This window comes from Acyrthosiphon pisum, chromosome A1, assembly GCF_005508785.2.
Source record: "Acyrthosiphon pisum isolate AL4f chromosome A1, pea_aphid_22Mar2018_4r6ur, whole genome shotgun sequence".
Lineage (NCBI taxonomy): Eukaryota > Metazoa > Arthropoda > Insecta > Hemiptera > Aphididae > Acyrthosiphon > Acyrthosiphon pisum.
The window spans coordinates 94,851,944-94,871,247 of NC_042494.1; the positions used below are offsets into that span (position 1 = coordinate 94,851,944).

General features: G+C 27.0%; 1 protein-coding gene across 1 annotated transcript; it reads right to left on the bottom strand.

Annotated features, from left to right (window-relative positions):
- Nucleotides 1-4,812: 4,812 nt before the first annotated feature.
- On the bottom strand, nucleotides 4,813-15,919 carry LOC100168570 (glucosamine-6-phosphate isomerase). The gene is made up of 7 exons (XM_001951034.5): nucleotides 15,720-15,919; nucleotides 11,521-11,649; nucleotides 11,315-11,416; nucleotides 10,687-10,869; nucleotides 10,012-10,196; nucleotides 7,337-7,510; nucleotides 4,813-5,383 (listed from the first exon to the last, which is right to left on the bottom strand). The coding sequence occupies exons 2-7, from the start codon at nucleotides 11,642-11,644 to the stop codon at nucleotides 5,333-5,335; spliced, it is 819 nt and encodes a 272-aa protein (XP_001951069.1). The 5' UTR covers nucleotides 11,645-11,649; nucleotides 15,720-15,919; the 3' UTR covers nucleotides 4,813-5,332.
- Nucleotides 15,920-19,304: the final 3,385 nt, after the last annotated feature.

Here is a 19,304-nt window from a genome sequence, read left to right on the forward strand (position 1 = left end):
TACAAATTAGTAATTATTACATTTCATTCACTTAAATAATATCTAAATTGACATTAAATATATATTTTCTGCAATTTGGTCAACAATTTTTATGCTATTTCTGGTAATAATTTTTTTCTTTGGTTATTCATGTTCAGTTCTTTGTAAAATATATTGTACAATAATTTTATTTAGATATTATCTTAATTAGAAACCAATAATTAATTTCATCTAAATAAAACTAATATGCCATTACTTAATCTTTATAATATTTTACCAAAATGTTAATAATCAATTATTTAACAATTTTTGTTTTATATTTCTTATTATTTTGAGTATAATATTAGAGAAAAGATATCTATCAAATATATTTTTATTGTATAGTAACTAAACATATTACTTCATCCTAGACATTATATTTTTATTATAGTTGTTGTTTATATTATTACTATTTTTTTTTATCTACACAGCATTATTATTGGCTGTACCTATATATGATTATATCACAATTTTCATATATTATATTTTTAAGTTTTGTTTAAAGTGACAATAATTATTGTTTGTAAATTTGTAATTCAACATATAATTGTTTTATAATATGGGTGATATTATAGGATTAGACCATTTTAGTAATTTTTTGAAGTTATTTTAGTCTGGATTAATATCAAAATATGTCACTATTAGATTTAAGATCAATGATTTCTAATATATTTTATAAAACATTTGTATGACATAATTAATGTTCAGAAACTACATTTTTATTTTTAGTTTTTATTATTATGGTTGTGGAGTTAAATTAATAATATCGCATTAATAACTTACTAATCAAAACAATTTAACAAACTAACAGTTTTAAATTATATCCATTAGTTTATTTTTTTAATTATAAATTTAATATTTAATTGTTTAAAAACTATCTAACACAAATCTTTAGTTACAAAAATATTAACTAAATATACTAATCAGATTTTTTTGAATTATATTTTGAAGTATTGTTCTTAAAGTATACAAAGTTATTATTTTTAAGTACTTATGATATAATTTCTATGATTAATTTAGAGTAATTTGATTAAATTGATTGGGATATTTACTAAAATATTAGTATTTTTATATTAACAAAAATTAATTTAAAGTAAACCCCCATAAAGTAAGAACACTATATAATTTAGTGTTTAGTACAAACAATGATCATTGTCAATTTGATGTAATTTTGAGTTACAATACCATTATTGCCAATTATAAATTATAAAAATAACACTTATGTAATAACACTCTGGTATTTATCTTAAAATATGGTTGATAATTTAAGCTGCATGCATAATAATTGTAGTTAATGTATGGTATTACAGAATTTTCCACATAAAAGATTTTAACCTAGCTATACATATTTTTAATTTATGTGTTTTGGTGTTAGCTATATTTGTACATAGAAAAGTATATTTTTTAAACATAGATTTAAATGTCAAAAGCTATTTTTGTTATGCAAATTGGCTGCATTTTGATTCAATTTATTTATTTTTAAAATAAAATAAGAAAATATTATAAAAAAAAATGGCAAATTATTGTTTAGTCATGCCATTATTAACCACCTATTTAATTAAATTTTAAATATTCCGAATTTTCCTAGTGAAAAATTATTTAATGATATTTAATTTAGGGAAAATGTTTGGTGATAGTATTTGTAACAATTTGCCTTATGGTTATGAGTTAGATTTTTTACAATATTATTCAATGATTGAGATGAATTGATCATAAAATATATTCCAATACATTTTCATTCTGATTTCTTTATTTTTATTATTAATAATATAATATGCACCTTTTAAAATTGTAATAATTCCTTGAAATAAAATTTTACGAACTTATATACATAATAAATATAATTTAGAGGTTTGATATTCTTATTTAATATTTTTATTATCAAGTACAAAATATAACATTATTTTAGCCTGAATTTATTTCAATCATAACAATAATAATATAATAATCAATGTATTATATATTTATATATTACATAGTTTTAATATTGAATTACATAACGTTGATTGTTAATTTTGATTTTAGATGCGCCTTTGTGATTACTAGACGATAATAGCCATAAATAGTAATGTATTAATACATAAGCTGTTTATTAGATTTTAATCTTATACTTTACAGGGACTTTTCAACCTATTTTTTTTTATTTTGAGTTTTACTAATATTGACAGTATAACATAATCATGCTGAATTAAAAATATATATAAATAATATATGTTTGTATTAAAAATTTTAGCCATGCACTTATGCAAAATTATATATATTTATATTAAAACCATTAACAAATTTTGTAGAAGAGATTAGCTTAATTTATATGACTTAGTTCCATTATATCTATGTATAATGCTCATTGTTTAGTTAGTTAACATAATTTAAATAAATAACAAGTTTTAAAATATGTTATTATATATTATGATTATTCTTGGACCATAAAATAATAAAACACGTTTTTATAATATTATTAATAATTATAATATTAAAATTTAAAAGCACTTGGCTAAACACATTTTTTATAAGTGTTAATGTGATATAATTTAAATAAAAAAATTTAAGCACCATAAAAGTATATATGATATATTGTATATGTATTTTTACAATAAGTTAATTATTTGGGTCAATCATTAACTAAAACAAATAAATATGAAATTTATAAGAGTTCCTTTCTAGGGTGTTGGTACAAATATTAATACACAAGTATAATAACCGAAATGACGGTGTCTATTATTATTATTATTATATATTTTTTTTTTTTTTTTAGTTATCAGATCCTATATATGCTATGTATAATAGTTCATAATTAGCTTTAATTACAGATATTAAATCATATTAAAAATTACTAACTTATATTAAGAAAAAAATATTAGTTTAAATACTTTTAATAGAATTTACTTTAACTTAATATTGTCAGTAATTATTTCTGATTTCATATGTGTTTGCAATTAAAATATAACTAGCTGTACATAATAATATACTATATTTTTTTCTTGTTATTTAACTATTAAGGTAATAGATTTATAGAATGTAGATTGCATTTATTTTTTTTAATTATAAATGGTTAGCTCAATGGGTTTATTATTATCTATTCTATTTGTTTAACATTTTTTGCATTAATTTTTCGTATTTTGTTAGATTATTACACATAGTATTTGTGTATATTATATATATATAATATACATATTATATTTGATGGTAGGTATACCTTTGTATTTTTTGTGATATATATATAATATATAATATTATACGTATATATACACAATGTATGTTAATAATGTGATGATGTTCAATCTTAACACTATTTTGTTCTTTTGGTTAATTATTATTATTATTATTATTTAATTGATATCATTGATGTTTATGTTGAATGTATTACATTAAAATCAAATATAATTAACCATGCGAGATCACACTTCACTTAATTTTACCCATTACTTAACGAAATTTATTGACATGACAATCTATCAATTTTCCATCATATTATTTCTTTCTGTTGCTTTCCGGACATAATTTCCACTTTTCTATTATTATATATATATTTGTGTAGTCGATTCATATTAGTATTACTTACCTTTTACAACCGTATTTATATAAAATTACATGTTAATCATATACATGTGCGATTGTATTATAAGTGAAAAGTGAACGAGTTTTTTTTTCTTTTGATTAAGTAATACTTAATATTTAACTCTAATTGGTACATAATTATGAAAACCGAAATGACGCTCTTGTGAAATTACTGTAAATAACAGATATAAAGACATTAATAAGAATTTGGTTTCATGATATTATTGATTATATGTTTTATTGGACCAGACTTGTTTTTCTTTTTTCTACTTTTTTTATTGATTTAAATACAATCATCAAAATCTAAGAAGAAAATAATACATATTAACTTATGTAGTTATAAGAAATGCATGTAACAATACTGATGTACAACTACTGTGATATTTGTCGTTAAGTAAAAATTTTACCTCTGATTGTTTAAAGTGTGGCCGCGCTAAGTGTATAAGACTGTCAGCACCTTATTCTTTTAAACATATAACTATATAATCATATTAATATTTATTTTTACCTTATTCTCACAGTACTGATTTTATTCATTTTATTTTATTATTATTATTAATGAAAGGTATAAAAGTTAGTGAACTTGAAATGTAGTATTAATATATTGTCACTCCTGAGTTGACCATAATTTGTACTGAATTAACTCTTAACTTACATGTTTGTTTATATATTATATTATATTTATAGTCATATTATAGAATTATTATACTTAATCCTCAATGTTGCTTTTATATATTATTGTTTATTTATTATCATTGATATTATTGTATTTTAATCAAATATTGTCATCTGCGTAATTTGGTTTTTATGGTATTAACCTATTGGAACAAAAAAAAAATATATACATATATATGATATGCACTAAAACTTTGTTATATTTAAATTACCTTTTATACAATGATTACTGATCCTTAATTGTGTTAGTCCTCCTGATTTAAAATTCAATTTGATTATTTCTGTATCTCGTAATGTTTCTTCAATCTCTGTTTAGAGAAAACTATGACATCATTACATTAATAATATTACATATCTTCATCTCCAATAAAAAAAGCATATTTCATATTTCTGTTACTATATGATTTAGGGTAGGTAGTGAAAGTACTTATAATAAAATCTAATAATATAGCATTTATCTATTATTATATCATAGGTTTTTCAAAACCAATAATGAAGTATAATTGCAACAAAGTATTTCCCCTCCCTGTACTATTCTTTAAAATTATAATATCAAAAATATTTCTCGTACAATGAAAAATTGAGATTTTTTTTATTATATAATGAATATTAGCTTAAAATGTTTTAATACAAAACAAAGTTATATACTGCTTAAGTCTAAAGCCGCGTACACACGTAACATTTGCGCGTAATATCCTTTGATGCGGCCAAATTTACCGACAACTGGTGGAACGGTGTTACGGCGCTGCGGTGTAACAGAAAATGTTACAAGTGTGTACGCGGCTTAACATATTAGAAAAATGGAAGAGTTGAATTTTGTTACAGTATCTTCTTAAGATGTACGCTTCTTATAGGTAATTTCTGGATGTCATTGATAATATATAATATTTAATTAAATTATAATTTTTATTATTATTATTAAAATAAATGAGTTATATAATAGATATAAAAATATGAATATTTAAACCAAATTCTTATAATAACTAATACTATAATTTAGTGTATACAATTATATAGATAAATAATTATTTATATATTTTGTATGGATTTTTAAAAAACAATCATTTATGATAAAATTTATTCATGAATCTGAATTGTCTTCAATGAGCTTTTCATGAACGGCACCTAAAGCCTGTAATTTAAAAACAACAGACTTAATAATACATTTTAAATATAATCTGTAATATGTATATAAACTATATATGTATATTGTCTGCACAGCTACTTATGAGCTAAATTGAAATTGATCTTTTTCAACCCGCAAGTCAGACATAATATGAAAGTCCGGAGCTTAAAAATAGTTACTTAATACACTACAGTTGTTCAATGTTTTATTTCTTAAAATATTTATATTTTTTTTTTAAGAGGACCTTAAGTAGCACCTGCATTATATCTTGTCTCCGTCTTACACACATAAATTTGACGCTAAGCAGATTACGTTTTGCTGTTAGTTGTAAAATTAGAATAAATTGACCACTAATAAGATTTAAAGGTATATAAAATTATTATCCAGGGCATCTCATAGGATTTTTATTATATTTTAATTTTAAAGCGAGTTATGAGTGTTTTAGGTGTACAAACAATTTACAGTTTTAAAATACTCATAACTCGCTTTAATAATGAATGTATTATTTTATCTGTGTCGTAGCATAATTATTATGTAGATAACATAAATACAATAATTATTAAAGTTATAACACTTATCAGTTTGAGAACATTTGGTTTTTTTTCATTTAATTTTTAAAAATTATTGGTTAGTGCTATCAAAAAAAAATTAAACTGCCACGACAGTTAAAGTTTTTCACTACGCATTGTGGAATTTTGGTAATTCTACTATAATTATCCCACGCAGAACTGTTTTTGCTATGTTATGTTCATTTGTATGCAATGGCGTAATTACGGGGAGGGGGGGGATTAGGGTGTCGTATCCTCCTCGTAGTATTTATTTTTATAGAAACAACAAATAAAAACCTAAATCCCCTATATGGTAGCTGTAACTAAGATAATATTACTTCATTAATAAACACTAATCAGTAATCACTATTGCATTTTTGCTTAGTTCCAAGGTTATAACAATTTGGAGTTCCGGATTTTGCGTATATTACGCATACGCAGTTATTCCACGATTCTATACATAGAAAATTCAGTTAAGCTCCCAAGCAATTTTTGGAAATTTTTTTTTGGAAATCTACATATTTTAACGAGGTAAGTACAATGGTGGCATGGTGCAATCATAATTTGTTGGTCGGACTTAGTTCCAAAGACCAAGGTTATAAATACCCTTTTAAAGTTTGCAATTTTGAGTATTGTACGTCTACAAAGATTATTCCACGAATCTACTCGAAAAAGTACATTTATAAACTTAATTAAATAGTATGTAATTATTTATTTTCATATTTCATGAATGCATGCATTTATACATGTACTTACTTAGGTACAAAGTTACATTAAACAGATTCCAGATCATAATGGTTAGACTGAGACGTTTTTATTATATAAATCAATTTTTTTTTTTGTGGCTAGTGGAGGAGGCTAAATGTTTTATCCCTCCCCACAAACATGTCCAAATTACGCCACTGTTTGCATGACAGAGCCAACACATGCGGCCATGGCCCATGTTGTGAGTGTAGCGTCCTCTTAATAAATAGTAAATACCTTCATTCATTTTCTGTACCCCCACCAACAATCAGTAAACCTAATGCAGGATTCCTAAATGCATACGTGCCTCCAACTTTAAATAGCGATTTTTAATAATTCTGTGCTAGGTAAATGTGATAAAATAATTAAAACATTTTCACAAATCTTATGTTTAAATTAAACATAATGTTCTTTTGCTTTTTCAAAAATGCATGAATTACCTACTCTCACGTAACAATAATCAAATAGTTTATTAGTATAATACTATATAATCCTATCACACTACATTTGTATAGAATAGGTAAAAAGTGTAATTAATAATATATACCTAGTAAAACAATCTGAATTGAAAATATTTCTTATTTTTTTCAATTACAAATTTGTATATTATGCTTGATATTTTATTAAATATCTATGCCTGCAGTTAGAATTATATATACGAACTTACCTTAAAATATTTCACAGTCTTTACTTTCAATTCCAATGTAGCGTCTTCATCGCATAGTATGATTGTTTTCGGATGTTGTTGGAACGCCGAAACGGTCCACATGTGATTGACGCCTTCTTCAATGGCTTTATGCAGAGCGAACGCCTTGTGTGATCCCGTGATCAGTATCATAACCTGTAGTAAGTAAAATACAACGAGTTATTAGACATGCCGCCTAATGTGAGAATGTGCGTATATTATGTAAGCAAATTGTATATATGAAAAAATGGTAAAACTCTTACAATCCTACATAAACATTATACCTACACAGTGTTAAGGACTAAGGATAACTCATAATATACAAGCCTTTAATAAGAAGAAATTTTGAAGAAAATATAATTTCTATAAGATTTAATATTTTTTATAAAAATATCCGTGATATCATAATTTATTTTGATATTATTCTGAAACATTATAAGCTAAAAAAAGATGGACAAGTGGATACCGCTCTGCTATTCAGTAGTTGTCACTTGTCGAGTATGTCGTTAAAATGGATGTGTTAAATTTAAATTCATTGACCATTGTATATTTGTATACGAAAAACGATTCTGAGGACGGAGACGTTGTGTCATACTTTTTGTTTAAATAATTAAATTTAATAGTTAAAATAAAATTCATAAAAATATCAAATATTTTTAAAATCATTCAAAAGCTCATAAAAAATTACACCAAGTACACTTTTTTTGCTATAGGTAAAAAAAGTTATGTGAAATCTTTCATTAAATTTTTTTTATCTTAGGTATGAAAAGAAAAACTTAAATTTTTAACTGAAAAATAATTTACAACATTTTAAAATTTTCTTTTGCCTAAAAATATATGTATACTCCAGTTTTGAATAACAACAAAATATCAAAAATTGATTGATGTAAAATTCGTTAATTTACTGATGAAAATCCAATATCGTAAAAATTTTAAATTCAAACACTTATAAAAATGTATGTTGTATTCCGGTAAACTTTTTTTTTTGTTTAAGGTAGGAACATTTATGAGGAATATCTTCTATCAAAGTGTCAAATGTTAGCTATGAAAAGAAAAACTTTTATGAATTAATAACTGAACAATAGTTCAAAATTTTAACTATAAGTGCATATAAAAATTAATAATGCCTATATTATGTTTCTGATATTTTTGAACTTTAATACCTATGTATTACATTTTCAAGCTTTTTTACTAAGTGAAAAAGATTCAAAATATTTCGAAATTTTTACCATTCATTGAAAATGTTAATATAAATATTTGGAGACATTTTCAAAGGTCTGCGGTTATAAGTTTTTGAATTGACCCAAAAAAAAAAAAATTGATTTTTTCAAAAATCGGTTTTGCATAAAATTTACAACTTTCTTGTTTTTCTCGACGCTTTTTAAAATTACTTGGAATTTTCAATTTTTACCTCCCAAAAATACCAATTAGGTTTAATTTTCTATCAGAAGAGATCCTGATCTTGAAAATCGTAGCATTTTTGCTATCCGAATATTGCTGACAAACAGAAAAAAAATAAATAAAAAAACACATCATTATAAAACCAATAAATTCTTTTACTCCGCTCAAAATCTAAAATGTTCAGAAATTAAATCAGTTAGGTATAGGTACATACAAAAAGATTGTAATAATAACTTATTATATATGCAACACTGAGTTCTTTCGCCATCTTTTGACTTTTGTTGTATGTCGCAAAACATTTATATTTATTGATTATTGAAAACTTTCTACCATTTTTGCTAAACATAAAAGTCATTTCAATTAATATTTTACTCAAAAATTTTGATATACGAGTGACTATATACTATAATATAGTATTTACATCTAAAGGTCTACCATCTACGGAATACGATGACACTGGTGCAAGGTTGTCTCCTAAAAACACGTGAACAGATGGCACACTACGACTACTATACTATATATTATTACAATAGTATTACCCAACTGCATCACTTAAAAAACTCAGAGGCGGCCGCCTCTCGATTACTACTTTTGCCATACCACTGAGTACATATATGCATTCTGATCCCTAGTCTTCAGAGTCCCCTATATAATATTTTATAGTTTATAATATTAACACCGTAATTAAAAGAACAATCGTCTTCATTTTTGATAAGGCGAATGACATAGCAACACATGTGGCGTTATACAAACGTACAATGTAGCAAATTATTCGTTCACAATTTCACAATAATCCATTTTACACTCTGTTATTTTTAAAACTAGAGTGAATTGACATATTATACAATTTAAATTGGTAAAATTATTTAATATTTTCTAAGGTATCTTAGATTCTTTTATTGTTATTTTAATTACGAAATAAGTTATGAGCATTTGAAGACTACATTGTGTGTACATTTTAAAATTAGCATAATTTGCTTCAAAATTAAAATATCAACAAAAGCCTCCGGATGCTCTTTATATTATCTTACCTTTACATATTATGATAGGTTGAGTAACTCTAATTTAAAAAATAACGGAGTAAAATGGATTATTGGGAACGTACCTAAAATTTGCTATGTTGACAAGTTGTGCCTACACGTATGATGGAGACACGTTATGCGAGTGGCGGCTTGTAGATTCTTGAAGTCATAAATTAATACACGCCAGCGTGTTAAATTTGTTTAAATATTTACCCACGGGCACCTGTTACTTACCGTTTCCGCATTCATAACTGTTCCTACGCCAACCGTCAGTGCCCGTTTGGGGACTTTCTCAATGTCGTTGTCGAAGAACCTGGCATTTGCCTCCAATGTCTCTCGGGCCAAAGTCTTCACTCGGGTCTTCGACGCCAATGACGAGCCGGGCTCGTTGAACGCTATATGACCGTCCGGACCAATGCCTTTACGAATTAGCACAAAATCCGAACCGAATAAAACGACAACAATGTTACTATAGAGAGGTAATAATATTATCAAGAACAAGAAGAATAAAGTAGGTATAACATTACATACATTACCAGCGGCGCAGTGGCTAGGATTATGAAAGGGGGGGAGGTTAAGTATATACATTAAACTAAGTAACATTATTTGTATATAAATATACCTTTTTTTATGGGTGGAAAGCAATAGGATAAGAGGTTAAATTCCCAAACCCCCCTGGCTATGGTACGGTGTAGACATTATTTTTTTAGACTTCATACTAAGGTTTTTCAAGATTAGTCTATATATTGAGGATTAGGGGTGGGGCATATTATTATATTAGAGCATCGATAATACTTTATGAGAACTAATAGTATTTTATGTAAAAATCAGATATTCTTTAAATAAATTTACCACGTTCATACCACCACTGAGTGTATACCTCTAATACTTTAACATGTAGGCACCTACCTCCAATAAATAGATGAACCCCGCCAGCCTCTTCTATCAGCCGTTCGTAATTCATGCACTCCGCATGCAAGTCTACAGCGTTGCCGTCCAGAATGTGTGCGTTATTCGGATCTATGTCGACGTGCGTGAAAAAATTTGTCATCATATAATAATGATAGCTCTCCACATGATCTCTTGGTATTCCTGTACACGTATTTTGGATAATAAAATAAAATACTATATTATATAGGTAGGTAGTCAAATACCCAAAAATAACTTAACTCTACGGTTTATGTTTAAAATAATTTTAGTGTCTATATTAGGTACTATTATAGTATATTAATACGAGGGTCTAGTATTAAAGAAACGTAACAACCAAAAATGCGATATTTTTATTATTAGCAAAAAATATTAATTTTTAAAGTATTTATTAGTAGTAGAACGACGTATCTCCAATGATACTAGATTGACTTTTTTTTCATTGAACGTATCAACAATTATTAAAACGTATTAATATAAAACAAGGCTATTGTATTTAATCAAAATATCGCGTTTTTGGTTGTTACGTTTCTTTAATACTAGACTCTCGAATATATTTTGTATGTATTGTAATTTTTAATCTTTATCTATTCTGGTATTCGTTTCTTACCCACGTATTCATCCATGTTAAAAGTCTTGACGTACTTGAATGAAATATCTCCAGCCCTGTAATATTGGATCAAATACTGGTACATTCCTAATGGCGTTCCACCTAAAATTGGACATATTTATTTGTGTTTGGTTACTGTTAGCGTTAACAAAATCGAAATTGTATAGGTAGTAATAATAATAGTATAAAGAAACACCAGGGCACACCTGTGGGTAACCCCAAAACAAAATATCTGTCGGGCCCTGGGTTGAAGTGTTTTATCCTCTTTGCCACATATTTGGCAGCCCATTCCGAAACTTTGTCTGCATTGTCCATTATAATCAGCCTCATTATCACTAGAAATTTAAATCATAATAGTGTCAATAGTGTTTAATGATATTTGTATTTATTTATTGATATATGTATATGTATTAATTTACCTTCACAGTGAGTCAGTTGAATATATAGTCTAAAATTATATTTTTGCGATATTATTTACTGTTAAGAGAACGCTAAACCCACATGCGTTGTCTCCGTCTTAAAAACGCATAACATAGCAAATTGTGCATTCTGAATAATTAATTTAACTTGGCTGCTATGTTTAATATTAAAGTGAATTGACCTATTATCAAATTTAGAAGTAAGGATAATATCTAATGAATCTCAAGCTTTTTTTATATACATACTTTAGTTTTAAAAAAAGTATTATGAGCATTTTAAAATATACAAACAAAGTACAATTTTAAAATTATCAAAACTGGCTTTAAATGAAAATATAAAAAAACGATGAGATTCATTAGATAGTAGATAATTACTATAGTTACTTCTAAATTGTATAATAGGTCCATATTAATTTATTCACTATACAATAATAAACGAATTTAGAAATAAAAGCCTCTTACCATAGGCGCAAATAGGGGGGGGGGGCTTTAGGAGCTAAGCCCTCCCAAAAATGTCCATAGCTCCCCCAAACATTTCCTACAATTTGTTTTAAACTTATTCAATATAATCAAAGTAAGGCTTTTATAATTACTTCAATTTACCGGTTACCGTATTAATAATAATATAAATATGGTATAAAATATTTATAACTTTTTTATTAGGTAGGTATATTTTTTAAATTTACCTTTTTGAATTTCATATTTAAATCTAGATTAATTTTGTACTAGCTGATCCCGTGATGGGTGACTATGACGTATCGTCAACGTGGCTTGGTGTGGCGCAGTCCCTACACTCAATTGCGAAAACTCTGTGTGTATAGGTACGTACCGGTGTTGTTAATTGTTCCCGGATGGGTGAACACTCGAGATTTTTAGCAACAAATCCTCGCCACATATCCCAATGTGTTTCAACCAACCATTCCCCCACCCCTAAAAACAAAACAGCTAATGCTAATGGCTATAGTTGCCGGCCTTAAGCTCAATAGAAAAAAAGTATACTTGGAATATGTATTTGAAATACTTTTAAAAAGTATTTTACCCAAGTCTGATAAAATATTTAACGGTAACATGCTTACAATAATATACAATATATTTTTGTTATAGTCTGTGATGACCTGTGTAAATGTATAGTTTAAAATTTATAAAACCGGAAAGTGGCTCTGATTAAATGGTAGGTATACCTGTTACCTACCAATTTATACGGTTTGAGTATAATGAAATTTGAATTTAATTATAAATAATCACATAATGATACATGCCAAGGTGGATATGTTATATCAACCTTGGTACATACTATGTTATTATACAGGTACGAAAAACGATTATGGGCTGAGACGGTGTGGACACGTGGTACCTAGCCTCTAAATTTCGAACGATATTTATTATAGTTTATTAATGTTACTGCTATTAGTTATTTATTTTTCTATTAGGTAAAGTAACACTTTTTTTTACAAAATCAACGAGGCATATATTAAAATACATTTTTAATATTATATGTTACGGGCTATAAGCTACAGCATAGATTAATTAATAAACAATAATATATATACATATTGCGGTATGTGTCTTAATCTATGCTTATAAGTTATAACTAATAAGACACTTGACGTAGCTACAGTAGCTACGTATTTACAGTATAAATTACAAATATTTGGTTGATATAAGTTATTCTATTATCAATTAACCTAAAAGATTGTACCCTTTGTGAGTGTGATGCATCACTCATAAATCATAATACCTATATTGTTACGCAATAAAGTTTATCACCGCATGTGTTTTTAATTGAATGTAGCCATGTAGGTATTTTATTTTGTTAATCAATTTTCATCATACAAATTAAAACACATACAATTAGATCAGGTTAGGTTCATAGTGTGTAAATAGCTTAAAATTAGTCTAAATATTTTGAAAATTTTATTGTTTATAGTAAAATTATTATATATGCAATGGTGAACATTTTCCCTATACCTATGGTGATTGAATAATTAAGATTTATTGAACTATATACCAAAATACCTATACCAAATAAGAGCGCACCAAATTTACGTAACAAAACCGGTTTTTCCCGTGGCCGCCCGGTGCGTTCTTATTTGGTACGGAGTATAGCTCCCTAGAATCGTTAGGAAAGATCGCTAGGAAAGATCACTATTTTTCAGAATAATTTATGTGGAATCTACCTATTGTATTTAATTTTCAAGATATTGAAGTTTAGACTGATCATGAGTATTTTTTTATGTTGTCCAATTATTTAAAAAAAATACTGTTTTATAGATCTGTTTTCTTACCAGAAATCACGTATAGGTACAAACTTATAAGGATTGAAGCATTTTTATTGCTTTTAAAGGGGACGTTAGACAGACAAAAAAATCATCGTCGTAAAATCATTAAAACCACTCATCACTTCGCTTAGAATGTAAATTATCTATTGTATTTTGTGTTCTTTTTAATTTTACAGCTATAATATTTTTAATAATAAATACAATAATATATAAATGACCTTTATACACGCAATATTTACTCGCGTTATCGTTTTTTTTTTTACATTAACTATACATTAATATTATACGTAACCATATGAACAAATACCCATTATAATATTTTTAGATGCAGTATACAATCGCATGTATATTAACGATTATTGATTGTTTTATTTTCGAATATTGAATTGGAATAAATTATTCATTAATTAATAAGTGGAAATGGTCACAGTTCTATATACATCAACATTTGAACATTATAATATTAATATATTAATTATTATTTATTATATATGTATAATGTATAAATATATCATAATAATTGACACTTGAGTACTATACCCCTATAAAGTATATTATACTGTATTATCCATCAATCCATTTTCCCACATTTGTACTACCAATAATAAAGTCACTATATTAGCCATTAGGTAAGTATACGGCGTATACCTATTATACAGTTATACCTACATTTCATAATAATTTTTTTATAATTGTATGAAATAAATTGTCTATTGCGTTTATACACTCGTAAAACCATTATCTTCCGTCATGTTACATAACGCAGTAGCATATATACTTGACAGGTTAAAAAATAATGGTTTATCCGAATAAGTTTTACATATTTACCAATATTGTTTTGTACTGCTATCGTGATTACAATATGACATTTGCTTACCTAGGTACCTATGTCCTATACTTACAACTTATATACAGTGCTTGAAGTGGGGGGGGGATACGGAGGGATGGCATCCCTCTACTTTTTTTCTGACAAAGAATAGAAGAATGTTAAGATTATATCGGGAAATCTGAATTGTAAGGCATCCCTCCTCTTGTCTTGAGCCATTTCGACCACTACTTACATATTGGTGTTAAATATAAAGTTCCTATATTATTATTATATTGATTGTTAATACATCTAGCCATCACAATACAATTCAACAAAAACAACAAGATTTAGTCATTATTTTATCCCAATCGTTTTTAAATGAGTTGTATCAGAGTTGCCAGTTATACATGTAGGTAGATTCACAGGTATATAATATCATATTTATATTACGCACTACCTACAACAGTCTACATAATATATTATTTATATAATAAAAAGGTTAACCCTGCACGTTTTAAATTATATATTTATATGTGATAGGTACCACGCCGACGTCGGAGGTATATAATGCACATTTATTTTGTAGGTACAAGAAAATAGTAAAATACACGGTCACATACTCGATTCGTAATTCGTACAACTCAATATTATAATCATTAGGTAGGCTATAACTTATATAGATACATTGCTACATATCTATGGCAGTTCAGCGTGTAATATATTATAATACGATTATACAATTGGCTGAATAGTAAATATTTAATATATATATTATTATTAATTATATTATACACACGCAGAATGCAGAGATTTCAGACCCAGTTCTGTGTTATAAGACCAACTTATAAATTATATATTGTAGGCAATCGCATATGAAAATATTATAGGGACAAACTTACCGCCGATATTTACTATAGTATACTCGCACGTCTGGTGGAACTGGCCGAAACCGCAAACACGGTCGGAACGAAACGAGATACCTAAATATTATATTATTATTGCGTGCAGACAAGACACGGCGAGAACGAAAACCACTATAATACACTTCGGGCGTGCCGCTCGTAGTAAACTCTATACGCGACTGATTATAATAATATCATGTATATTATTGTGTATGTACAATGTACACTACTCCGCGCGTGATCGTCGATGTTAATTATTGTTGTTGTTGTTGACAGTTGTCGTTTTATATCGTCGCAAGACGCGTGCGGTCTGTCGCTGCATTGATTACGCATTGGTACCTACCTATAACAATCGTAATCGTCATTAATTAACGTACCTAATTACATCACAATGCAATAATTGCTAAATATTATATCATAATATTACAATTTTATATTATTGCATATTTTGCTAATGATTGGTGGATACACCGCGCGCGCGGCTTCTGCGAACGGCGTCGACGCAGCAGCCGGATGACCGCGCAACCGTCGTTGTTTGCAAGTCGCAACGATAAGCTCGTTTACGTATTTACTTTTCGCATGTAGCTTTATATTATATTGTTATCGGTAGTTTTTTTTTTTGTTACGAAATTACCGCATTTATCACGTTTTCGTCTAGACTCTAGGTCAGCGTTTCACTAAACTATGCAGGTCAGCGGACCCCTGGACAAAACATTCAATTTTAAAAATATAGAAAAACTTTTTTTTTTTTTAATAAAATGTTAAAATGTAAAATAATACAATTAGGTACGTAGATTAGTAGATATTACTAAATGTTTAATACAAATTATGCTAAAATATTTTCTAATAAAATTAGCTCGAATATTAACTTATACAATTTATTGCAAACAGAAAAAAAAATTTTTAGAAAATAAAAAGATATACCAACACAGATTTTGTGAGTTGATCTTTTTCTTGTAGTCAGTGGTGGCGCCAGATTGGGTCCGGACCACCTTAAAAGTCTCAATAAAAAAAAAAAAAAAGTCTTCAACAATTTAAATTAAAAATTAATCATAATCGGCTAGGTATTTAAAAATTTTCCCATGATTTTTAAGATTATAAAAATATTGAGTCGTAATGTATGGCGTAAGCAACGTTTTAAATGGATTGAATACTATGCATTATACATTCAAGCCTCGTAGGTAACGTGTGTTTACCCGTATCTGAATACAAAAATAATAAGTAATTAGTAAATACTTTTAAAAAAATAATGCTTATTCCGTGAAAGTGAGTTGTATATTTGAATTGGAAATTGGTATTACAACATATTATAATATTCATTGTCAGTTTAAAATATTTGTAGTTATTTTTTATAATAGTTGTACTCAATTATACTATTTATATACTACAATTGATGCCTGAGTATTGGGTGTAATTTTGGGTTGGGGATGACTGGAGGAGGCATCGTCACTCAGGTTCATGCACTGCAGCCGTGCAAGATTTCTACATCGAGGGAGTTATGAAAAAAAAAAATGTATAAAATGGATACGCCATCAATTATTAATAAATAGTATTATATTTATATTAATTGTTTAAGTAAATTAAAAAAAAAAATGCTATTATAATTGGTATAATTTAATTATTTTACATTTTAACCAATATTTTGTTATATACCTATTATAAATTATTTGAGTATAATGATTAATGCCATTTTAAAACGTTTTTCTACTTTTTAAATTTGGATATTTTGACCGATAACCTAATATGTTTATTGTTTATATTCTTTAGGATTATTATTTTTCAACCTCATTATATAATAGTCAATTTAATAATAGTGATCGTAACAATACGACTTAGTAGTGTTTATACCTTATACTATATAAATATTTATACCAATATACTACAGTATACAGGGACGTTGTTATAGGGACACAGTTGAACAGGCCCCGCTTTTTTATACATACAATAAAAAAAGTTAAGTTAATGAGAAAAAAAAAATTGTATTATTTATATTTTAGATATTTAATTCTTGTAGTTTTGAATACCTATACCTGCCTATATAGTAGTTGATGTTAAATTAATGTATCGAATTTTAAACCAGTTAAACGAGTTAAATGATTAAAATTCAATGTTATTCAAAGCTGAAAAATGAAAATTATAAAAATAACTATATTTGAAGCAGCCACGGCAATAGATTGTGCATGAATAATGATGTCTCTTTTACTTACCTACCTTTCATAAATATACTATGACTAAATTAATTATATAAATTTCGTTATCGAAAAATAATAATACTCTTCTTAAACGTATGTTTTATCAATCACCACTTATGTATTCAGTGGTTAAAAACGTGGATGAGTTTCCAATTTTGTATGATGGTTATATTGGAAATGATACTATCACCTAGTTGTATTTTTTATAATGAATACATTGTACCTATATAATACATGCTATAATCGTTATATTACCTACTCAAAAATGTTAAAACAGTTATCATAAAATCCAACATTGGTGTATATTTTGTGATATTTGTAAACATATATTTATATTACAATCATTTTTTATGGAACCATATTATTCATACTAGTTCAGCGAATAGTAAAATATTTTAAAAATGTAATTGTTTCATCGTGTATTTATGTTATATTTTATAATGAAAATAACTAATTTTAAAATTAGGTAGGTACATAGTAGATTATTATTGTTTAATTGTAATAATAATTATTATTCATCCATCGGCCGTCTTGAATCCTGAATTATATCAGAAAAATAAATATTTTTATTAAAATCCCTTCTATGATATGCATAGGCAATAGAACGGTTACCTACCTTATCAGAATTGATAAATGCTCATTTTACGGGAGCCATCGAGATGTATATACTGTAAAACTGTATAATATACAATATTATAATAATATAATAATGTTTTTTGTTGTTCCTGAAAAGTAATCATTTTGGAGTTACGAGATTTACGAATTAAGCCGACGATAAGCCGTGGGTGTTGCAATTATTGCAAGTCGGAGGATATTTACGATTTGCGGAGCGGAGCGACGGCGCCGAGGAGCGTAACGACAAGTGCCGCTAGCATGGCTTCACTGTATGATGTTTTTTTAAAATTGGTGTCACTGTAATATGCTGGTATCGCGATTAAAGATATAAACTGGTTCAACACATCGAGACCACGGTTTAAGGTATTTCTTAAACCGTGATCGAGACTGTATAACACGGCTCGTAAAGCGCGATTGAAAATGTACTGACTAGTAGCACTATCTAGTGGTCTCTTTAACTTATTTTAACCACGTAAATTTCTTAATTATGAAAACTAAGTATTTATATATACCTAAATACCTTAGTACTATAATTACTACTTACTTTTATACATTAACAATTTAAAACCACGATTAAAGATATATGATATATCATTAATCGTGATATACACATTAGTACTTGTCTACTTTAAGACACTATAAGTCTATAGAGTATAGACTATAAACAACAAAATGACTTGTTGTCGGTGGTGGCGCGAACTTTTTCGACAGTGAGACAAGAAAATGTTAGTTGCAGCACACACGACCCACTTATTTAATTTGCACAGAGCCGCGG